Genomic DNA, 21552 nt, shown 5'->3' with positions numbered 1-21552 from the left:
AAGAAAATGAAATGGGGTTGTGGTGGATAAGGGCGATCAAACCCGAACAAAGAAACCGACCCAAATCGACGAAATCGAATTCGAAGCAAAACCAACAGTTATTGTTTAAACTTTTTAAAAACCGAAAAATTGGTTTCGGTTTTAGTTTTTAACCTTAAACCGATCTATCCAAACCGAGAAACCAACCCACATATAAAACCGACAAACCGACCCATGAAAATTTCCCTATGCCATTTACCTGATTATTCTATATACTACTTTATAACACGTGGGAACCATAGTTACAAAATTAATTAAACTAGCCTAGTAAAAAACTCAAAATTATTAATCAACTAGTTTAAATAAAATACTAATCAAGAGATATTTTTTAGTTATATAAAATTATAATCGTTGATTTAATTAAATACGTGAAATTATATCACCTTATAATCTATATTAATTTTATTTTAATTTTTAATCTAATATTATTAATTTTGATGAATTAAAATAAGAAATTTAAAATCTGAAATTTAAAATAAAGAATCAGTAGGTTAACAAGTGGCATGATATTAATTAGGAGACGTAATAGGTGAAGCAAAAATATAAATTAGGGACTCAATGCGAAAATTATCTCATACCATAAGGACCATTCATATAATTTTGTTCCTAGATTAATCCATGTGCCTCTCTTAAGTTATTAAGACTATTATTTATAATCTAATAAATAATTACTTATATAGAAAAATCAAGAAAAACTTTAAAATACCATTATGAATTTTTTGACCCTGAACCCATAAGTTTAAATCCACAACCTATGAGTATATGAGTTGAACCCAAGAAATCGAAAAACCGTCAAAATCGACTTCAAAATCTGAAAACCGAACCGATCATATTGAGTTTTGAAAACCATAATCGATCATTTTCGGTTTGGATTCAAAACCGATTCAAACCAACCTATGCACAGCCTAATGGTGGGTCAAAATTATTTAATAATAAAAGGGGTAGGATGGGTTAAAAGATTTTTTTATTAATAAAAATGAAAAAACAATAAAAATAATTGAAAAAAAAAATTAGAAAGACAAAATAGATATTAGACCCAATTCTACAAAGAAACTTGCTCAAAATAATCATTTATCCAAAATTATTAAGGTTTAGGCATGTTTCCGAAGAAAATGCAAACCATACAAATCATTTTTGTCTTAAAATTAACCGAGTCGAATTTGATTGAAAATTTGGCTTAATTTATAATTGTCTCTTAAATTTTCGGTTCCATTCCAGATAAAACCCAAACCCTATGGAACCGAAAGTATAGAAATATTTAGAACCGATGACCGACCCATTTGTGTGTACGTTGGTTTGGTTTAATACAATATCTGGTTGGTTCGGTTCGGTTCGTGTAACCAAGTCCGTCCAAATGATTTTTTTGGTCATTCATAGTTAAAGAACATTCAAGAGGTTCACGAAATAGTCAAATCATAAGCAAGAAAAAACGAATATTAGGATTCAGAACATCCATGAGACCACCACCACATAAAGAATGCGTATGATTGCTTAATGTCTATTTTCTATTAAACCCCACTTTTTTCTTCCCCAATCCTTTGAAATTACTACACTTACTTTTACTTGCTTGCCTTCATTTTCAACCAATTAATCCAATAATAATCCACCTCTCGTCTCTCTGATTCTTCTGCCCTTCAATCATTCTTCCCAGTGTCTTGCTGGCTCTGCTCATTTGTCCCTCAGAGTTTCTAATTCTCTATGCGATTTCCAATATGGTTTGAGTGATCCAGTCATCAACAAAATCTGTTCTTCAAAACCCAGGTAGGGATTTAAGTTTTAATGATTTATAAATCAGTTTTTGATATCTGTCGCCCAATACGTTGCTTCTTCTCTCAAGTTAGGTTAGTTTTGACCTTTTCCCCTCTGGTTCGGATCAATTTCTAAGTTATGATCGACGAATTCTTCATTATTAAAAACGAATAACGAGCACAACAGCTGTTGATTGAACTAAACAGCTTAAGCCCATCTGAAAATTGTGATTGATATGGGTTTATTTCATAACTTATTAAAGTTGGATTTTTTTCATCAGGATACGACGATTTTGATTATAATTCAATCAGATGGACTCTCCGGTGGCCGGAAACCGCCATCAGAGCTTAAGCAGAACTAGAACAATGGAGAAAAAAGATGATACATCGTTACATATTGCAATTAGAGCAGGGGATATAAATTCAGCTATGGAAATCTTAAGCAGCACAGATGAACAAAAATTGAATGAATTGTTGTCGAAGACCAATCAATCAGGCGAAACCCCTCTTTATGTTGCAGCTGAATACGGTTGTGTTGATTTGGTGAGAGAGATGATGAAGTATTACGACCTTGAGGCAGCTGGTATCAAGTCCAAAAGTGGGTTCGATGCCTTCCATATCGCCACCAAACAAGGAGATCTTGGTATGAACTCGAATTCAAGCTCTTGTTACTTGTTTTCTCTTTTAAATTCTCTCGTTTATTGTTGATTATCGAGTTCAAACCGATTTCAATTGAGCTGAAAACTGATGTATTACTATATTAGTTCTTGAGAAGAAAAAAAAACACGAATCCCATCGAATAGTATAACAAACATAATTAAAAATATAGAATCTTTGGATTGTAAGAAGATCAACACCCAATCTTGAATTCAGAAAGTAATAAGTTTGACCTAAAAAAGTCAAAGTAGTAACATTTTCTTGGGATTAGTACGAGTTCTTTAAAACCTAAGCTACGAAAGGCTATTTGGCTTGAATAATAATCGGAGTCAGAACCAGATAATCAGGGCTAATTAGGTAATTTTACATTTATCTTAATATAACCACGTGTTAATTTGAAAATTACCGGTGATAATCATACTACCACGTGGCCCAAAACATAATCGTTTTTCTGTAAATTTACCTTTATCACGCTACAACAAATGTGATTCTTGAAACACTAAATCCGATTTACGTATTTCTTTTCAGAGGTATTAAAAGTTCTCATGGAAGCACAACCCGAGCTTTCAATGACATTCGATCAAACAAACACAACCGCATTACACACAGCTTGTGAACAAGGTCATATCGAAGTGGTGAAGTTTCTTTTAGAAAAAAATAGCACCATGGCTACAATAGCAAAAAGCAACCATAAAACAGCTTTACATTCATGTGCAAGAAAAGGCCATTTGGAAGTGATGAAAGCGCTTTTGGAAAAAGTGCCTGAAATTGCGACTAGAGCCGATAAAAAGGGACAAACGGCTCTTCATATGGCTGCTAAAGGACAAAATGTTGAGATTATTAATGAACTTGTTGCGATTGATAATGGATTGATAAACATGGTTGATAAAAAGGAGAACACTGCGTTGCATATAGCTACACGAAAGGGTCGCAAAGAGGTACGTAGGGTTTTTGATTTATCTTCGAGATAGTTGACTTTGACTTTTGAGGTCGAGATACTAAATTTTGTCAAGGTGTAGGTTTTTCTTTGATTTTTACTGTACTATTGATACTTTTTTCAACAAGTGACAAAATTTACACAAACTTCCATTTGTAGATTGTTCTAAAGATTGTCATACTCTTGTTTCAAGAAAGCTGACTTTGACTTTTGAGGTCAAAGTGCTAGTTTTTAGAGTCCAATTGTACTTGGATATTCTTTTAAGTAAAATAAAACACAAATATTTTTCTCTTTATTGGTTTATGTTATCAAGCTTACTGTAGTATTCATAATTTTCTCAAAAAGTGGAAGATTTTACACTAAATTTTGACATTAAAAGGTGGTGTTTTGACTTTTGACCCCTGAATAATAAATTCCCAAGAACTCGTAAATACTGCTTCATTTACAGATGTTCTAAAGATTTTCAAACTTTTGTTAAAGTTGACTTTGACTTTTGAGGACAAAATTCATAACAACTCATCTACATTGCTTCCTTTGCAGATTGTTCTAGCATTACTAAACCACAAGGAAATAATCAACAAAAACACAGTCAACAAATCGGACGAAACTGCCCTCGATACAGCCGAAAAATTACGCCGACCCGAAATCGCGACAATTTTACGCGAACACGGATTCGTAAATTCAAAGTCAATGAAAAAAACCGCGCCTTTGACCTCAACTGCTCGCGAACTCAAACAAACCGTAAGCGACATCAAACACGAAGTGCACGACCAGCTCGCGCACACCCTCAAAACACACAAAAGAGTCAAAGGCATCGGAAAACGAATCAACAAAATGCACCACGAAAGCCTAAACAACGCGATAAATTCAACAACGGTTGTCGCCGTCTTAATCGCTACAGTCACTTTTGCAGCCATATACCAATTACCCGGTCAATACGTTGATGATTCAAACGAAATCCCTAAGGGTTTCACTTTGGGTGAAGGAAACATCGCTTCGAGTCCCGAGTTTATTGTATTCTTGCTTTTTGACTCGCTTGCTTTGTTTATATCACTGGCGGTGGTGGTGGTTCAGACCTCGATAGTGGTGGTGGAGCGGCGGGCGAAAAAGCAGGTGATGGCGATTATTAATAAGTTGATGTGGTTGGCGTGTGTTTTTGTGTCGATCGCATTTCTTGCGCTTTCGTTTATTGTTGTTGGAAATGAGAAGTGGTTGGCGGTTGGTGTCACGGTTATTGGGTCGTTGACTTTAGCTTCGACTTTAGGAACGATGTGTTATTGGGTCATTATGCATCGGATTGAGGCTAATAATTTGAGAAGTATTCGTCGGTCCGCGAGGAGTAGTAAGTCGCTTTCGGGATCCGTGTCAGGACATTCTGATTCGGAGAACGATGATTTCAAGAAACTATACGCGATCTAAAAGCAGCAACAATAACAACAACAATAACAACAGCAGCAACACCCCAGTCCCGTTAGAATGGGGTAGGGGAGTTGAGATGTAGGCGGTCAGTACCTGAGAGTACGACTGCTTACGTATATGACCACCATGGTGGTATTATTATTATTATTATAGTGTAAATGGAAATAAAATATTGGATTTTGCGAGAATAAATGATTTTGGGAAAAAATTGTTTTGTTTTTGCGAAGTCGAGTGCTTTTCGTATTTTAATAGGTACGGTGGTTAGTTTAGGAAAAACCGATTGCTATTATGGTTATATTTTTGCAATTTATTTTGCTACTTGTATTGAACCAGTTACGGGGGTCATGTGTATATATATTTGCAAGTGATAATGTGATATGTAAAATAGTGGAGTTGTCATATACTCATATATGTCTTTTGAGCATTTTTTTGTGCATTAGTTGCTGAATTTTAGCTTTTTCATGCATCAATGGTTGTAGGATGTCTCGGATGTGATAAGACTCTCGGAGTTGAATCATATTAAGTGTTCATCAAATGCGTCGATCTAACATTTTATTTTTCTTGTCTAAAGACGTAATATATATGATTCTAACGAAAAACGACTAAAACAAATTATTTTTTGTAGCATGATATATACTACAAAAACATTATTAGAAATTGACGATGATTATACATCTTTAACCCAACACCAAAATTTCACCGTTCTTGGTGTAAAATTATGCTGTTTTCTTATTATTATTATTATTTTTTTTCTATACATATGATGTGGTGTGATATCTTGCTAGAGTATCTCTAATGAGAAGTTTTTGAAAGGTTGAATATTAGGAATCGACCTCAATTAATGTTTTTACTTTTTACCATTTGCTTTTGGGCATTTTTATTGTACTAATTTTTTTGGCTCAATTTTAATACAATCAACCATCTTTATTTAATAATGTTTCATTTTACTCCCTTCGTATATTTGTCATTTAAAGCTTTATTGACTAAATACTTTTTTTTTTTTTTTTTTTTTTTTTTTTTTTTTTTTTTTTGATCTCCAACAGTAATTACACATATCCGTGGTTAGTTTAACGGCATACTAATATAATATCTTCTACATATACACTTGGCATACTAATATGAGCAAATTCAAACACATACACACTTATTTTGAACTCTTGAGGTTTAAAGAATCTTTCATGAAACCAAAATCCGTAATTTGTTTTTTTTTTTTTAATATAAAGATCGAAAAAAACCGAATCGAACTGTTGATGTAAGTTAGTTGATCAAAAGCCAAATTCTTTTTGTTTCGGTTCAGTTTTAGTAAAAAAAGCGAACTGAATCATAAATATCCTAGATGTCTAGAGAGTTGGTGGCATAAAACATAATACAAACAATGTTTCTAACAATTTAAAAAAATTTCCAAATTAGACACCACATGCATTTATCCACACTCTTTGTTGTGCATTGGATAATACAACGATACGAACTAAGGCTGTAAACGAACTGAACTTTCGGCGAACCATTCGTGAATTGTTGGGCGGGAAGTTCGTTTATGTTCGTTTATTTAATAAATGAACGAACATGAACAAAAATTATCGTTCGTTTAGTTAAATGAACGAACATGAACAATGGTCTCGTTCGTTCATTTATGTTCGTGAACGTTCGTTTATGATGTTCGTTTACGTTCGTTTATGTTCGTTCCTTTAAGTTTATTTATATTCATCTATATTCAATTATTTTTTATTATATTGCTATATTATATGTTCATTTATGTTCAATTGTGTTTATCTTTGTTCGTTTATGTTCGTTTAGCATGTTCACGAACATAAATGAACGAACATGAACAAAGTAATTTGCTAAACGAACGAACATGAACAAGAAAATCCCATTCGTTTATTCGTTCGTGTTCGTTTGTTGTTCGGCCAAGTTAAACGAACGAACATGAACAAGACCCTGTTTATGTTCGTTTGGTTTGTTTACAGCCCTAATACTACGAACACAAAGTATGACGGATCCATAAAGTTATTTTGTTGGGCATTAGGGAAGTTAGTTATGTATTAAAAAGTAACGAGTTAAATTTGAGTGGGACATACATGTAATGGTTCATATTTTTTGTAGTATTTCGAGGATATATATTTATATATGCCATTTTACTACAATTAGATAAATTTATAGAAGTATATATACATTTACTATATGCCGATATACTTGTCTTGAACACATGGCATCAACAACTCTAACCAAGGACGGACGCATGAATTGATAGTAGGTGTTGCTGATTTTTTTTTCCGGTCAAACATAATATAAAACCAAAAATTAATTCATTATGTCTAATACAAATAAGTGATCCATTACATAAAAGTTAAAACCATAACAACAATCTATCATCTGTTACAATTTAAATTTGTCCTCTTCGTGCGGACATCTTTTGAAACCGGTCCATTACCTTTTCATTCTCAACTTTCACAAGTGCTTCGGTCTCAACATAGCAAAGCGACGCATCGTTCAAAAACTCATCGCCAATCTTGTTGCGCAAGTCGGTCTTCAGGAGTTTCATCTTCGAAAAACATCTTTCTACACTAGCGGTTGCTATGGGTAATATCAAAGCTAACTTTAAAAACTTATAAACCAAAGGATAATGTGACATCCCCAAAATCACGGCCAGAAAAGACCGGTTTTGTTTATACTTTATTTCAAAATCAGAGTTATCTTTTTAAAAAAAGGGTTACGGAATTTGTCCCAAAACAATAATATGATAAAGATTTATCAAAAGCATTTCCATAGAAATGTATTTCATTAAAAGACTCGGGATGTCATGTTCGTACAGATCAAAAGTATAAACAGTACAATATAAGCCTTACTACATTATTTCATATCTACAGGCCTATATCCGTAATCCCTCGTCCAAAACATCACACCTATGCTCATGCGCCACTACCTGTAATGCATAAAACTGAGTGGGTCAGGCTTGGGAGCCTGGTGAGCACATAGGGTTTTCAACCCACAATAAATAAGTTTATTAATTTCATCAATCAACAATAACCCGATTACCCGTTCCCGTTATCCTCACTTTACGTCCCTAAACACCTATCATAAGGGACCTAGCCTAAGGATCATCATCGGGACGAACACTACTGCTAAGGGGATTCCTCAGCAATAAATGTCCTAATAGGCAACCATGTGGGGGATGGAGTACACCGGTGAACACATCGTTCACAACACCTACAGGTTGCGAGCCTGCTAGTGTTCCACTGGACTGTCTAGAAGAGTCCGTGGTCGTCATCTATACTCCGCTAGATGACTGGATCAACAACAACAACATCGAGGCCTCTCATCATTTTATCACACATCACCTATTACATCTACCCATGTTTTACCCCAACATTTTCGTAGATATAAAATACGTATACAGTTTAAATCATTGAAAACATGTATAACAACGTTCATCTAGCATAGATAACAAGTATTCAGATAATATGCACACATAGCACGTAATTTATATAAAATACTTCATATCTATGTGTAAGTTGAAGGTAACTATGCACTCACCGGAAAAGGTGGTGATTCCGAACTCAGACAGCGCTTCGCTTCTTAAAAAGAAATTTTCTTCGACGAAACCTAGTATTATTACCACTAGAGTTTAGTTTATTATTCGTCGAGACTAATTAATAGTCTAGCTATTATTATTATTATTATATAAGCGTCAAAAAAATACTTATATAACCCATAATAATAGCCCAAGTATTTATTATAAGTTCCTAATAACGTTACTATAATTAAATAAAAGTTATATTAAAAATAGCGTAGGCGTAGCTCACTTACAGCGGGTTTTATAGAAAACCGGGCTTTGCTTGGAGCAGCGTTCCCGAGCCGAAAATCTCTTCTTCTCAGAGCCTTCGAGCACTCCGGGGCTTCTGCCTCGTGCTAGGGAGGTTCCCTAGGCTTTTCGGGGGATTTCGGGGCTAGAGAGAGTAAAGAGAAGAAAGAATGGGAAAGGTGTGAAGAAAATGAGGGTGGGAGAGGTGGTATTTATAGGGTGAAATGTGGCTGAACTTGGTGCCACATGTCACCATCTGGTGGCAAGCCTTGGGGAGAAAGCAATGGCCAAGATTGTGCCACATCACCCATTTTCGCACAGCACACTTCCGACTTCTAAAATCCGTAACTTTCACATACGACCTCCGTTTTTGACGTTCTTTATATACACGCGTAGGTAATAACAAGATCTACAACTTTCATTTTGACACCGTTAGCTAATTCTCGACCGATCTTAAATTTAACAGTACAAGGAGATTATACTGTTAAACGTCTGCGTAAAATTAATAACTTCTACATACGGACTCTGTTTTTGTCTGTCTTTTTACCGTTGATTTCCTATTAATGAGATCTTCAACTCTCATTTATGTTGCGTAAGCCAAAAACCGCTCGAACTAAAATTCGAGTTTCAGGCCGTGCACTGCTAAGCCGAATCTTAGAAAAATCATAACTTCTTCATACGAAGTCAGATTTGGGCGTTCTTTTTATCGATGTTCTTAGTTTAACACATTCTACGACTTTTGTTTAGATTGCTAAGGCTAAAAAGTCTTCTATCGTAAATTCACTATTTATGTCTCTCGGTGTCGTGCCGGTTTAGCCGTAAAACTTCGGTGGGCCATAACTTCTTCGTTATAGCTCGGATTTGGGCATTCTTTATATGTACGGAAACCTTGAGACATATTCTACAACTTTATGTAGAGATATCGGGATTATCTCACACTTTAATTTTGACGCTCATTTTTATTCTTTATTAATTATACATTTATAATTAAATAATAAACACATAAACACACATAATTCACATAATACTCAAATATTTCATATTTATTACTTCAAAAAGAGTTACAATAGTTGACCTAGACTATTACATTGACAAAAATGCTTAGCCCTGAAAACCCGGGCGTTACAATTCTCACCCCCTTAGGATGATTCCGTCCCGGAATCATGCATCAGCAAACAGATGTGGATAGCGACTCATCATGTCATCCTCTGTTTCCCAAGTGAGATTCGGCCCATTCGAATGTTTCCATCGGACTAGCACTAAGTCGACCATCTTGCGTCGTAACTTCTTAGTCTTACGGTCAATAATTGCCTCAGGCTCTTCGATCATCCTTTTATTCTCATCCATCCTTAATTCCGAGATTGGAATTATGTCGGGAACATCTCCCATGAATTTCCTCAAATAACACACATGGAAGGTGTTATGAATACCATTGAGTTCTTCGGGCAATTCCAGCTTGTAAGCTTGGTTCCCAATCCTCTGAAGAACTTTGAATGGTCCAATAAACCTTGGACTCAACTTTCCTCGTTTCCCAAATCGTATAAGTCCCTTCCACGGTGAGACTTTAAGTAAAACGGAATCCCCAACTTCGAAGGTTATCGGTCGTCTTTTCTTGTCGGCATAGCTCTTCTGACGATCCTGAGCTGCTAACATTCTTTCCCTAATCACCTTCAATTTCTCAGCAGTCTCATGGACTATCTCGGGGCCCATAAACTGCTTCTCTCTGGCTTCAAGCCAACAAGACGGCGTACGACACTTCTGTCCATACAAGGCCTGATAAGGTGCCATCTTGATGCTCGAGTGAAAACTATTGTTGTAGGAAAATTCTACTAGGGGTAAGTGGTCGTCCCAATTCCCTTGGAATTCGAGGGTACATGCTCTCAGCATATCTTCCAACGTCTGAATTGTTCTTTCACTCTGACCATCAGTTTGCGGATGGTAAGCAGTACTCAAACACAACTTTGTACCCAACTCCTCTTGTAGACTCCTCCAAAACCTCGATGTGAAACGACTATCACGATCTGACACAATAGTAAGAGGGACACCGTGAAGTCTTACAATTTCCTTCACGTAAGCATTTGCGAGCTTATCCATAGACCACTTCTCGTTGGCTGCTATGAAGTGTGCACTCTTGGTGAAACGATCCACGACTACCCAAATCATGTCGTGACCATTCTTCGTTCTGGGCAGTTTAGTCACAAAATCCATGGTGATGTCTTCCCATTTACCCATGGGTACAGGTAAGGGTTCTAAATTCCCATACGGTTTTTGATGTTGTGCCTTAACCCTCGCACATGTTACGCACTCAGCCACATACTTCGCAACATCGAGCTTCATCGTCGGCCACCAGTAGTAGGGTTTTAGGTCCCTATACATTTTAGTGCTACCGGGATGAATCGAGTACATGGTCTTGTGTGCTTCTTCCATTAGAAGATCTCTTATTCCTCCCGTCTTAGGTACCCAAATTCGATCTTGGAATACCTTCAGTCCTCGACTGTTCGTACCGAACACTAACGTTTTTCCCAAACGTTCTTCCTTTCGGTCATTCTTTTCTAAGGCTTCTTCTTGAGCTTTCCTGATACTTTCCACAATCGTCGAGACGACTTCAATTCTTAACGCTCTTGGCCTTTTTCTTTCAAGATTGACTTTCCGACTTAGAGCATCAGCAACAATGTTTGCTTTACCTGGGTGGTAAAGTATCTCACAGTCATAGTCTTTGAGAAGTTCTAGCCAGCGTCGTTGCCTCATGTTCAACTCCTTCTGATTAAAGAGATACTGGAGACTCTTATGATCAGTGAAGAGCTTGCACTTCGTGCCGTAGAGGTAATGCCTCCATATCTTTAAGGCAAATACTACTGCTGCCAACTCCAGATCATGAGTGGGGTAGTTCTTTTCGTGCTCTTTCAATTGTCGAGATGCGTATGCTATCACCTTTTCTCTTTGGGTCAGAACACAACCCAACCCGACTCCAGATGCATCACTATAAACTGCGAAATCTTTGACTCCATCAGGTAGAGAAAGTATCGGTGCTTCACATAACTTCTTCTTTAGCTTCTCGAACGCCTCATCGTGTTTCTCACTCCATGTATACGTAGCTCCTTTATGGGTCAAAGCTGTTAATGGAGCAGCTATCGAAGAAAAACCTTGGATAAACCGTCGATAATATCCGGCTAATCCTAGAAAGCTTCGAATCTCCGTGGGACTCTTCGGACGTTCCCACTTCATTACAGCCTCGATCTTAGCAGGGTCAACCATTATTCCTTCCTGGTTAACAACATGACCCAAGAATTGGACTTCCCGTATCCAAAAGTCGCATTTGGAGAACTTTGCAAAAAGCTTCTCCTTCTTTAACACCTCCAATACTTCTCGTAGATGCTTGCCGTGCTCCTCCTGGATTTTCGAGTAGATGAGAATGTCGTCGATGAACACTATCACGGATTTATCGAGGAATGGTTTACAAACCCTGTTCATCAAATCCATGAATGCTGCGGGAGCATTGGTTAGTCCGAATGACATAACCAAGAACTCGTAGTGTCCATATCTTGTTCTGAATGCAGTCTTCTCAATATCCTGCTCTCTCACCTTCAGCTGTTGATATCCTGACCTAAGATCGATCTTTGAGAAGTAGCTTGAACCTTGCAGCTGATCGAATAGGTCATCAATCCTCGGCAATGGATACTTGTTCTTCACCGTTGCCTTATTCAGCTCTCGGTAGTCTATGCACATCCTCATGCTTCCGTCCTTCTTCTTCACGAATAACACCGGAGCTCCCCAGGGTGATGAACTAGGTCGAATGAAACCGCTGTCCAACAGCTTCTGAAGTTGCATCATGAGCTCCTTCATCTCCGTCGGTGCTAATCGGTAAGGTGCCTTTGCTATCGGTGTTGTTCCTGGTAATAAGTCTATACGAAATTCTACTTGCCTATCAGGTGGTAATCCGGGAAGATCTTCAGGAAAGACTTCCGGATAATCGCACACAACCGGTATATTCTGCACCTCTTTCTTTTCTTTCTTAGCATCGATTACGAATGCCAAGTACGATGCACATCCCTTGGACAAACATTTCCTGGCTTTCATCAAGGAGATGATTCCAGAACTCACTCTGCGTTTGTCCCCGTACACCATAAATGATTCCTTTCCGGGTGGGTTTATCCTAACTATCTTCTTTCGGCATAATATCTCGGCATCGTTGGCGCTAAGCCAATCCATACCCAAAACGATGTCGAAACCGTTTAACTCTATGGGTAATAGTTCCTCCTGGAATTCGTTTCCGTTTAGGTCAATGATGATGTTCCTAATACGATTACTAACAGGTACAAATTTGCCACTGGCAACTTCTACAATTAAGGCGTTATCAAGTTTTTCTACAGGTAATGCTAATTTCGCACTAAATTTATGCGACACAAAGGAGTAGTTGGCTCCGGAATCAAACAGTATATTTGCAGGTAAACCATTTACAAGAAAGGTACCTGAAGCGACGTCTGCTGCCTCCTTTGCAGCCTCGAGCGTCATCTGGAAGGCTCTCGCCTTCGGCTTTGGTGGTATGTTGGGTCTTCCTGCCTCCTTCTTCTTCGGGCAGTCCTTCAAAATGTGCCCTTCTTCATAACACCCATAACAGGCCTTCTGGTTGAGGGTGCATTCGTTGGCATAGTGTCCAGGCTTTCCGCATTTGTAACAAGTGACTCCTCCATCACACTTCCCAAAGTGCTTCTTCATGCACTTGTCACACCACTTTGCTTCTGATCCTCCTCCTCTCGAACCAGACTTCGAGAATCTTCCTTTCTTACCGGACCTCGAGGATCCGTCAAATTTCCTTTTCTCTCCCACTTCCGCTCTCTCCAGACCCTTCTCTCGTATCTGGGTCTCCACATTCTTAGCAGCCCAGATGGCAGCTTTCAGAGTGGTAGTTTGCTTGACCATTGGACCGAAGTCCGCTAGTAATCCGAGGGCAAATTTGTTAACCTTGGAGAGTTCGGTTGGGACGAGGTGAGGAACGAGCTTCATTTTCTCAGTAAAGCTTGCAGCGTATTCAGTAACGCTCATTCTTCCCTTCTTCAGATTCTGGAATTCGTTGCTGATCTCCAGAAGATCCTGCTCAGAGCAGTATTGCATCTTTAACTGTACCAGGAAATCCTCCCACGACATTTTGCTTGCTTCACCTTTGGGCATTGAATCAGCTAATAGCTTCCACCAGCTTAGTACTCCAGATTTCAATAGAGGAACTGCAAGAGCAGTCTTCTGCCTATTGCTACACTCGCAACTCTCAAACATTGTCTCCATCTCAGAGATCCAGTTCATGACTTCCACCGGCGTCGGGCTTCCGGATAGACTCGGTGGTTTGGATGCCATGAAATCCTTGTATTTGCATCCACGTCCATCATTTCCTCCATCCTGGTGGTTTTGCCTAACTATCGGTGGGTTGGCTTGACCAATAGTCCCACTGTAGTTTCCTTTTTCAGTCTGCCCTTCGTTCAACTCGGGCTGTTCGAGCTGAATAGTCGCTTCCTCTCGATTTTGCTGGAGCAAACGCCTGGTTTCCTCCATTTGACGATCCAACATTGCCTGGATCATCGCTTGCACTCCGGCCATCGTTATTGGTCCGACAGCGGCTTCCACAACTGGTATTTGCTCGATCACGGGGGGTTGGTGTCTATTCCCATTTGCGTTTACGTTTCCGCTACGGGTCCTTGCCATCTTGATCTATACACCGAATAAGGTGAATTTAGATCTTTATTTAGGAGAGACGTTTTAAATCGTCCTTATCACTCCGAAACGTTTACATGCTAGTTCTAATATCGTAGTCGTACGTTTAGAATCCTAAACACATAAGGTTTCCAGATCCGGTCGGCAACAGACCATAGATCCGAACAAAATAACAGCATATCATGCATAAAGCATTTAGCACATATAAGCATTTTAGGCACAATTCCTAAAATAAGCTAGTGCTCACACCTCACAATCATCGCTTAGCATTCTAAGTTTAAGTCTAGAAATCCTACAAATTCCTAGTTCGCTTAAACTAATGCTCTGGTACCAACTGTGACATCCCCAAAATCACGGCCAGAAAAGACCGGTTTTGTTTATACTTTATTTCAAAATCAGAGTTATCTTTTTAAAAAAAGGGTTACGGAATTTGTCCCAAAACAATAATATGATAAAGATTTATCAAAAGCATTTCCATAGAAATGTATTTCATTAAAAGACTCGGGATGTCATGTTCGTACAGATCAAAAGTATAAACAGTACAATATAAGCCTTACTACATTATTTCATATCTACAGGCCTATATCCGTAATCCCTCGTCCAAAACATCACACCTATGCTCATGCGCCACTACCTGTAATGCATAAAACTGAGTGGGTCAGGCTTGGGAGCCTGGTGAGCACATAGGGTTTTCAACCCACAATAAATAAGTTTATTAATTTCATCAATCAACAATAACCCGATTACCCGTTCCCGTTATCCTCACTTTACGTCCCTAAACACCTATCATAAGGGACCTAGCCTAAGGATCATCATCGGGACGAACACTACTGCTAAGGGGATTCCTCAGCAATAAATGTCCTAATAGGCAACCATGTGGGGGATGGAGTACACCGGTGAACACATCGTTCACAACACCTACAGGTTGCGAGCCTGCTAGTGTTCCACTGGACTGTCTAGAAGAGTCCGTGGTCGTCATCTATACTCCGCTAGATGACTGGATCAACAACAACAACATCGAGGCCTCTCATCATTTTATCACACATCACCTATTACATCTACCCATGTTTTACCCCAACATTTTCGTAGATATAAAATACGTATACAGTTTAAATCATTGAAAACATGTATAACAACGTTCATCTAGCATAGATAACAAGTATTCAGATAATATGCACACATAGCACGTAATTTATATAAAATACTTCATATCTATGTGTAAGTTGAAGGTAACTATGCACTCACCGGAAAAGGTGGTGATTCCGAACTCAGACAGCGCTTCGCTTCTTAAAAAGAAATTTTCTTCGACGAAACCTAGTATTATTACCACTAGAGTTTAGTTTATTATTCGTCGAGACTAATTAATAGTCTAGCTATTATTATTATTATTATTATATAAGCGTCAAAAAAATACTTATATAACCCATAATAATAGCCCAAGTATTTATTATAAGTTCCTAATAACGTTACTATAATTAAATAAAAGTTATATTAAAAATAGCGTAGGCGTAGCTCACTTACAGCGGGTTTTATAGAAAACCGGGCTTTGCTTGGAGCAGCGTTCCCGAGCCGAAAATCTCTTCTTCTCAGAGCCTTCGAGCACTCCGGGGCTTCTGCCTCGTGCTAGGGAGGTTCCCTAGGCTTTTCGGGGGATTTCGGGGCTAGAGAGAGGTTCTAGAGAGAGAGAGAGAGTAAAGAGAAGAAAGAATGGGAAAGGTGTGAAGAAAATGAGGGTGGGAGAGGTGGTATTTATAGGGTGAAATGTGGCTGAACTTGGTGCCACATGTCACCATCTGGTGGCAAGCCTTGGGGAGAAAGCAATGGCCAAGATTGTGCCACATCACCCATTTTCGCACAGCACACTTCCGACTTCTAAAATCCGTAACTTTCACATACGACCTCCGTTTTTGACGTTCTTTATATACACGCGTAGGTAATAACAAGATCTACAACTTTCATTTTGACACCGTTAGCTAATTCTCGACCGATCTTAAATTTAACAGTACAAGGAGATTATACTGTTAAACGTCTGCGTAAAATTAATAACTTCTACATACGGACTCTGTTTTTGTCTGTCTTTTTACCGTTGATTTCCTATTAATGAGATCTTCAACTCTCATTTATGTTGCGTAAGCCAAAAACCGCTCGAACTAAAATTCGAGTTTCAGGCCGTGCACTGCTAAGCCGAATCTTAGAAAAATCATAACTTCTTCATACGAAGTCAGATTTGGGCGTTCTTTTTATCGATGTTCTTAGTTTAACACATTCTACGACTTTTGTTTAGATTGCTAAGGCTAAAAAGTCTTCTATCGTAAATTCACTATTTATGTCTCTCGGTGTCGTGCCGGTTTAGCCGTAAAACTTCGGTGGGCCATAACTTCTTCGTTATAGCTCGGATTTGGGCATTCTTTATATGTACGGAAACCTTGAGACATATTCTACAACTTTATGTAGAGATATCGGGATTATCTCACACTTTAATTTTGACGCTCATTTTTATTCTTTATTAATTATACATTTATAATTAAATAATAAACACATAAACACACATAATTCACATAATACTCAAATATTTCATATTTATTACTTCAAAAAGAGTTACAATAGTTGACCTAGACTATTACATTGACAAAAATGCTTAGCCCTGAAAACCCGGGCGTTACAGATAAGACCGATGTTTCCCCGTACTAACCATCAAAAGAGAAAGCTCGGAAATTCCTTTCAAAGTGGTAAAACGCTCATCTTTGATGGAAGAGTGATAAAATATCTCAAGTTGTCCTTCAAGATCTATCAAATCCGAATCATCAAAGTCATACTTGTAAAACTTAGCCAACTTGAACAACTTTGATTTGTCAAATTTTGAAAATGAATCACAAGGGCTCAAAGCACCCATGTATTCTAGTAACTGGGTGCTTGTTTCACTAAATCGATCCCGGTATTCTATCAGTTGCATATCTACCACCGTGTTGAAGATTTCAACCTCAAAGTGAAATCTATTGGTCTTTGTGGTCGTACGGTTTCTCGCACCAATATAAAAATCCTGCATTTCCAGAGTAGCAATATTGTGTGTTTGACAAAAAGAGGATACCTTTGGCAAAATGGTAGCAAACCCCGTGTCTCTTAAAGATTGCAATGCGTCCATTGTCCCTCTAACCATCGAAGCCGCTTCTAAAATGTCTAGATCTTTTTTTTGAAGTTGCTTTGATAATGTACCCGTGAGGTGTAAAATGTCATACATCATATACAAGTAAAACACGAACTCATAAGATTGAAAATATGCTAAAATTCCGGACGCTTGTTGGCGGTTTGCCAATGACCCTCCATCCACTTTCATAAATTCTAAAACCACAAGAACATCCGCAAACAACTTCATCAGACTTGTGAGTGTGTTGAAATGTGAACCCCATCTTGTATCCCGCCCAAACAAGTGTAGTTTCTTGATTTAATCCTCTTCCCATTTCAAGTTCACCACTACATAAGCCTTTTTGCACCCTTTGTCTTGCTTGTTCCCGTAGCAAGTCTTTTCTTTTACACGAGGCACAAACAACATTAACCACCAACGAAATTTGCTCAAAAAAGTCACTAACACCATCATGCTTCTTTGCTACAGCTACAACCACCAATTGAAGTTGGTGTGCAAAGCAATGTACATAAAAAGTTGTGTCATTCTCTTGTAATATCAAAGCTTTCAAACCATTGAATTCCCCTCGCATATTGCTAGCCCCATCATAACCTTGTCCTCTTATCTATTAAAAAAATTGTAAAATATATAAATAATATAACACAAAGCTAATTAAATTAAATTGAAGTAACAAAAAAGTAAAGAATAAATTACCTGACTAAAACTCAACTTATTACTTGTAAGTACTTCATCTAAGGCGTTTTTGAGTGTCAAAGAGGATGTATCCTTCACGTGCACAACTCCAATGAATCTTTCTTTCACAAAGCCAAGAATATCAACATATCGCAAAACAATAGCCATCTGTTCCTTTTTTGAGACATCGCTAGATTCATCAACCAATAAAGTGAATACATCTTGACCAATCTCTTGACGAATACTCAAAAGTACTTCTTGTGCAAAACATTGCACAAGTTCTTTTTGAATTTTAGGGCAAATAAGTTGATTGTTCTTAGGAGCATTTTCTAAAGTATTGTTGAAAATATCTTCACTAGTCTCTCGAATGGCTTTTAACACTTCAATGTAACGCCCTCTATTTTCCGAGTTAACCGACTCGTCATTACCACGAAACGGTAAACCGGTCTTCAATAAAACTCTAACAACAATAATAGAAACATGTAATCGCGCTTTATATTTATGGTCCTCCGCTTCGGTTTGCCTCCTCAAGACTACATTAATAGCTTGTTTTTCTCTTAATAAAAAGTCACACTTTTCTCTTGCTTTGTTGTGAAAACTATCAACATTACCCACATGAGTCCGAAATGCATTTTTTTATTCCAAGTATCAAAACCTTGGGAAACAAATGCATCACTCCCTCCTTTTTGTCCCATGAGATCTCCACATACATAACAATATAAACAATATGCTTTTTTATTTTTCACACTATATTCCAACTAATCAAAATCGTTAAACCATGAAGGAACGAAGCTTCTTAATCTATCACCTATTTTCTTTTTTGGAAACTTTTGTAGCCTTATTTGACAAGGTCCTTGAAGCAAATATGCCCTTCTTACATCATCTCTTATATTTGAGGCATAACTTGTAATCATTGGACTATCCGCCGGGTCCTTTAAAAGATCTTTCAAATCAACACCATCATTAGTTTCATTAGAGCATGGTCTTTGTGGAATTGCATTAGAGACCGAAGGAATTGATTGGTTGGTGATTGGTGTTTGGGAAGATCCTTCACCACTTTCATTAATATTTGGTCTTGGTCTTTTGGTAAGAAAACCACCAAGGGTAACCTACAATTCAACATTAAGCTAAATAACTAATAATTTCACCAAATCATCCAATAGCTTCAATCAAAAGTCAAAACATAGAAATATAGCAATTTCACCAAATCAAAATTGAATTTCAATAAAGACAATATGACATAGCAATTTTATTTCACCAAATCAATTAATAAGTCAATAACATCAATGAAAATATAGCAATTTCACTAATTCAAGATAAAAATATAGCAATTTCAACCTAAACAAATTGGTAAAATTTCACCAAATCAATCAATAAGTCAATATCATCAATGAAAATATAGCAATTTCACCAATTCAAGATAAAAACATAGCAATTTCAACCTAAACAAATAGGTAAAATTTCACCAAATCAATCAATAAATCAATAACATCAATGAAAACATAGCAATTTCACCAATTCAAGATAAAAACATAGCAATTTCAATCTAAACAAATTGGTAAAATTTCAATTTTCAAACACTTACTTTTTTCATTCTTAGCTAGGGCTTGGTCACTTGGAGTCGAATTGAACAATTGGGAATCGATTTTTGCTACTCAATCAACAAGATACTCAAGAAATTAGAAGGAATTAGCAATGGAAGCATCAAGCACCAAGCAAGTCTTCGTGAGGGCTGAGCCGAGCGTGCGTCACAGTTGAACTGTAACAGCCCGGAATTTCAGGTATTGCTTTAAATTAATTTGGGGAAATAATTAAGGGGGGGGGGGGACTCGGCGAGTTGATGCCTGACTCGCCGAGTAGGTCCACGGTCTTGGTCACAGATTCGCGACTGGACTCGACGAGTCAACGCTGTTCAGCTGAAACCCTAGCCGTTTTGATTCTGGATCGTATATAATGTCTTTGGGGCCGTCATGTCTCGTCTTTTGGCCGATTGAAGATAACCTAAACGGCTGTGGGCGTCTGGAACAAGGGTGAAGGCTAGTGGAAGCTTGAAGAGGTTGTTAGGCAAGGAGGGGCAAGGTGGTGATCAAAGGAGGATCAAGGGGTCGAGCTCTGAAGGTTGGGGACACAGGGAAAACGTTTTCCAGGTAATCCTCGGATCATTTCTGTAGTTTTGGTGTTGTACACGAATCTAGGGTTTAGGAAACCCATTTAAGGATTTGATAGATTATAGTGTTGTTATAAGCGTTTAAATCCCAGTAATAGAATGTGTAAAGGTCCAGGAAGCCCCATATTTATATATTACGGAATCATGCGAATTACAGGAGGCAGTTGTTTGACTGCATGGCGAGGACTCGCCGAGTCCAATGACCAGACTCGGCGAGTAGCTTGAAGATTCAGTAGGACTCGCCGAGTTGTTCTTCAGACTCGGCGAGTAGCTTGAAGACTTACTGGGACTCGTCGAGTCGTTCTTTAGACTCGGCGAGTGGAGTCGGGGTGTCTAGACTCGTCGAGTTGCCTTTGCACTCGACGAGTCCGGTCAAGTTGACCGTTGACCTGTATGTAATTTAGTAGGGCCAGTTGTCTTGTTTGATAAGATCATTAATAAAGGTATGTGGTATTATATGGAGCCTGCAGATTAGCGGATCGAGTGCGAGTGGCTCGAAGGGTGTATAGCTTGCGTACTACGAGGTGAGTCTTCTCACTATACTTCACCCGGAAGGGTTTGACTGCGTGACCGGAAGGTCGTATGTGTTATATTTATGCTATGTCTAGAGAGGTAGATGCTTTATATGTGATGTATGCTTATATGTGATGTATGCTTAAACGGGCCGGAAGGCGAGACTTTATGTGATAGAAAGGACGGTATGATGTATGACTTATGTGTTATGTGTGATATGTTATATGTGTTATGTTTTATACTATTATGGGCCGGAAGGCAAAATACTATGGGCCGGAAGGCAACTTAATACGGGCCGGAAGGCGATATGTTATGGGCCGGAAGGCGATTATGTTACGGGCCGGAAGGCAATGTTATGTGGACCGAAAGGTCCGGGCCGGAAGGCGTATGTGGGTAAGTCGTATACTGGGGAACTCACTAAGCATTTATGCTTACTAGTTGTGTTTATGTTTTTCAGGTACCAGTGATGACCGTGGGAAGGCGCCGGCGTGACACGTACACACTTCCATTGTTGAAGAGCTTGAGGATTCGTTATTTATATTTTTGCAATAAACTTGGAATAAACTCTTTTGTCGAATAATGATGTTTTATTTTAAATGAAAATTTTATTTGAAAATTTGAACTGTTACAATTGGTATCAGAGCCTTGGTTTGAGGGATTCGGGTGTACTTTCGGGTGCAACTGAACTCAGACCGGGGATTTGAGGAAAAACCTTTTTAAAATAATAAAGACACAACATTTCATAAATGGTAAGGC

The 21552-nt window shown here is 38.1% G+C and overlaps 2 protein-coding genes across 2 annotated transcripts; one reads left to right on the top strand and one right to left on the bottom strand.

Annotated features, from left to right (window-relative positions):
• The first annotated feature begins 1511 nt into the window (after nucleotides 1-1511).
• Nucleotides 1512-5224, top strand: LOC145002208 (ankyrin repeat-containing protein At5g02620-like). Its single transcript, XM_078961500.1, has 4 exons — nucleotides 1512-1800; nucleotides 2069-2430; nucleotides 2973-3382; nucleotides 3922-5224. The coding sequence occupies exons 2-4, from the start codon at nucleotides 2100-2102 to the stop codon at nucleotides 4798-4800; spliced, it is 1620 nt and encodes a 539-aa protein (XP_078817626.1). The 5' UTR covers nucleotides 1512-1800; nucleotides 2069-2099; the 3' UTR covers nucleotides 4801-5224.
• Nucleotides 5225-16961: 11737 nt separating this feature from the next.
• Nucleotides 16962-17444, bottom strand: LOC145002428 (uncharacterized). Its single transcript, XM_078961706.1, has 2 exons — nucleotides 17391-17444; nucleotides 16962-17342 (listed from the first exon to the last, which is right to left on the bottom strand). Exons 1-2 carry the CDS (start codon nucleotides 17442-17444, stop codon nucleotides 16962-16964), a joined length of 435 nt encoding a protein of 144 aa, XP_078817832.1.
• Between the last annotated feature and the right edge of the window lie 4108 nt (nucleotides 17445-21552).

This window comes from Lactuca saligna, chromosome 6 (genome assembly GCF_052625555.1).
Source record: "Lactuca saligna cultivar CGN05327 chromosome 6, ASM5262555v1, whole genome shotgun sequence".
NCBI lineage: Eukaryota > Viridiplantae > Streptophyta > Magnoliopsida > Asterales > Asteraceae > Lactuca > Lactuca saligna.
This window is presented reverse-complemented; position numbering and strand designations above follow the sequence as displayed.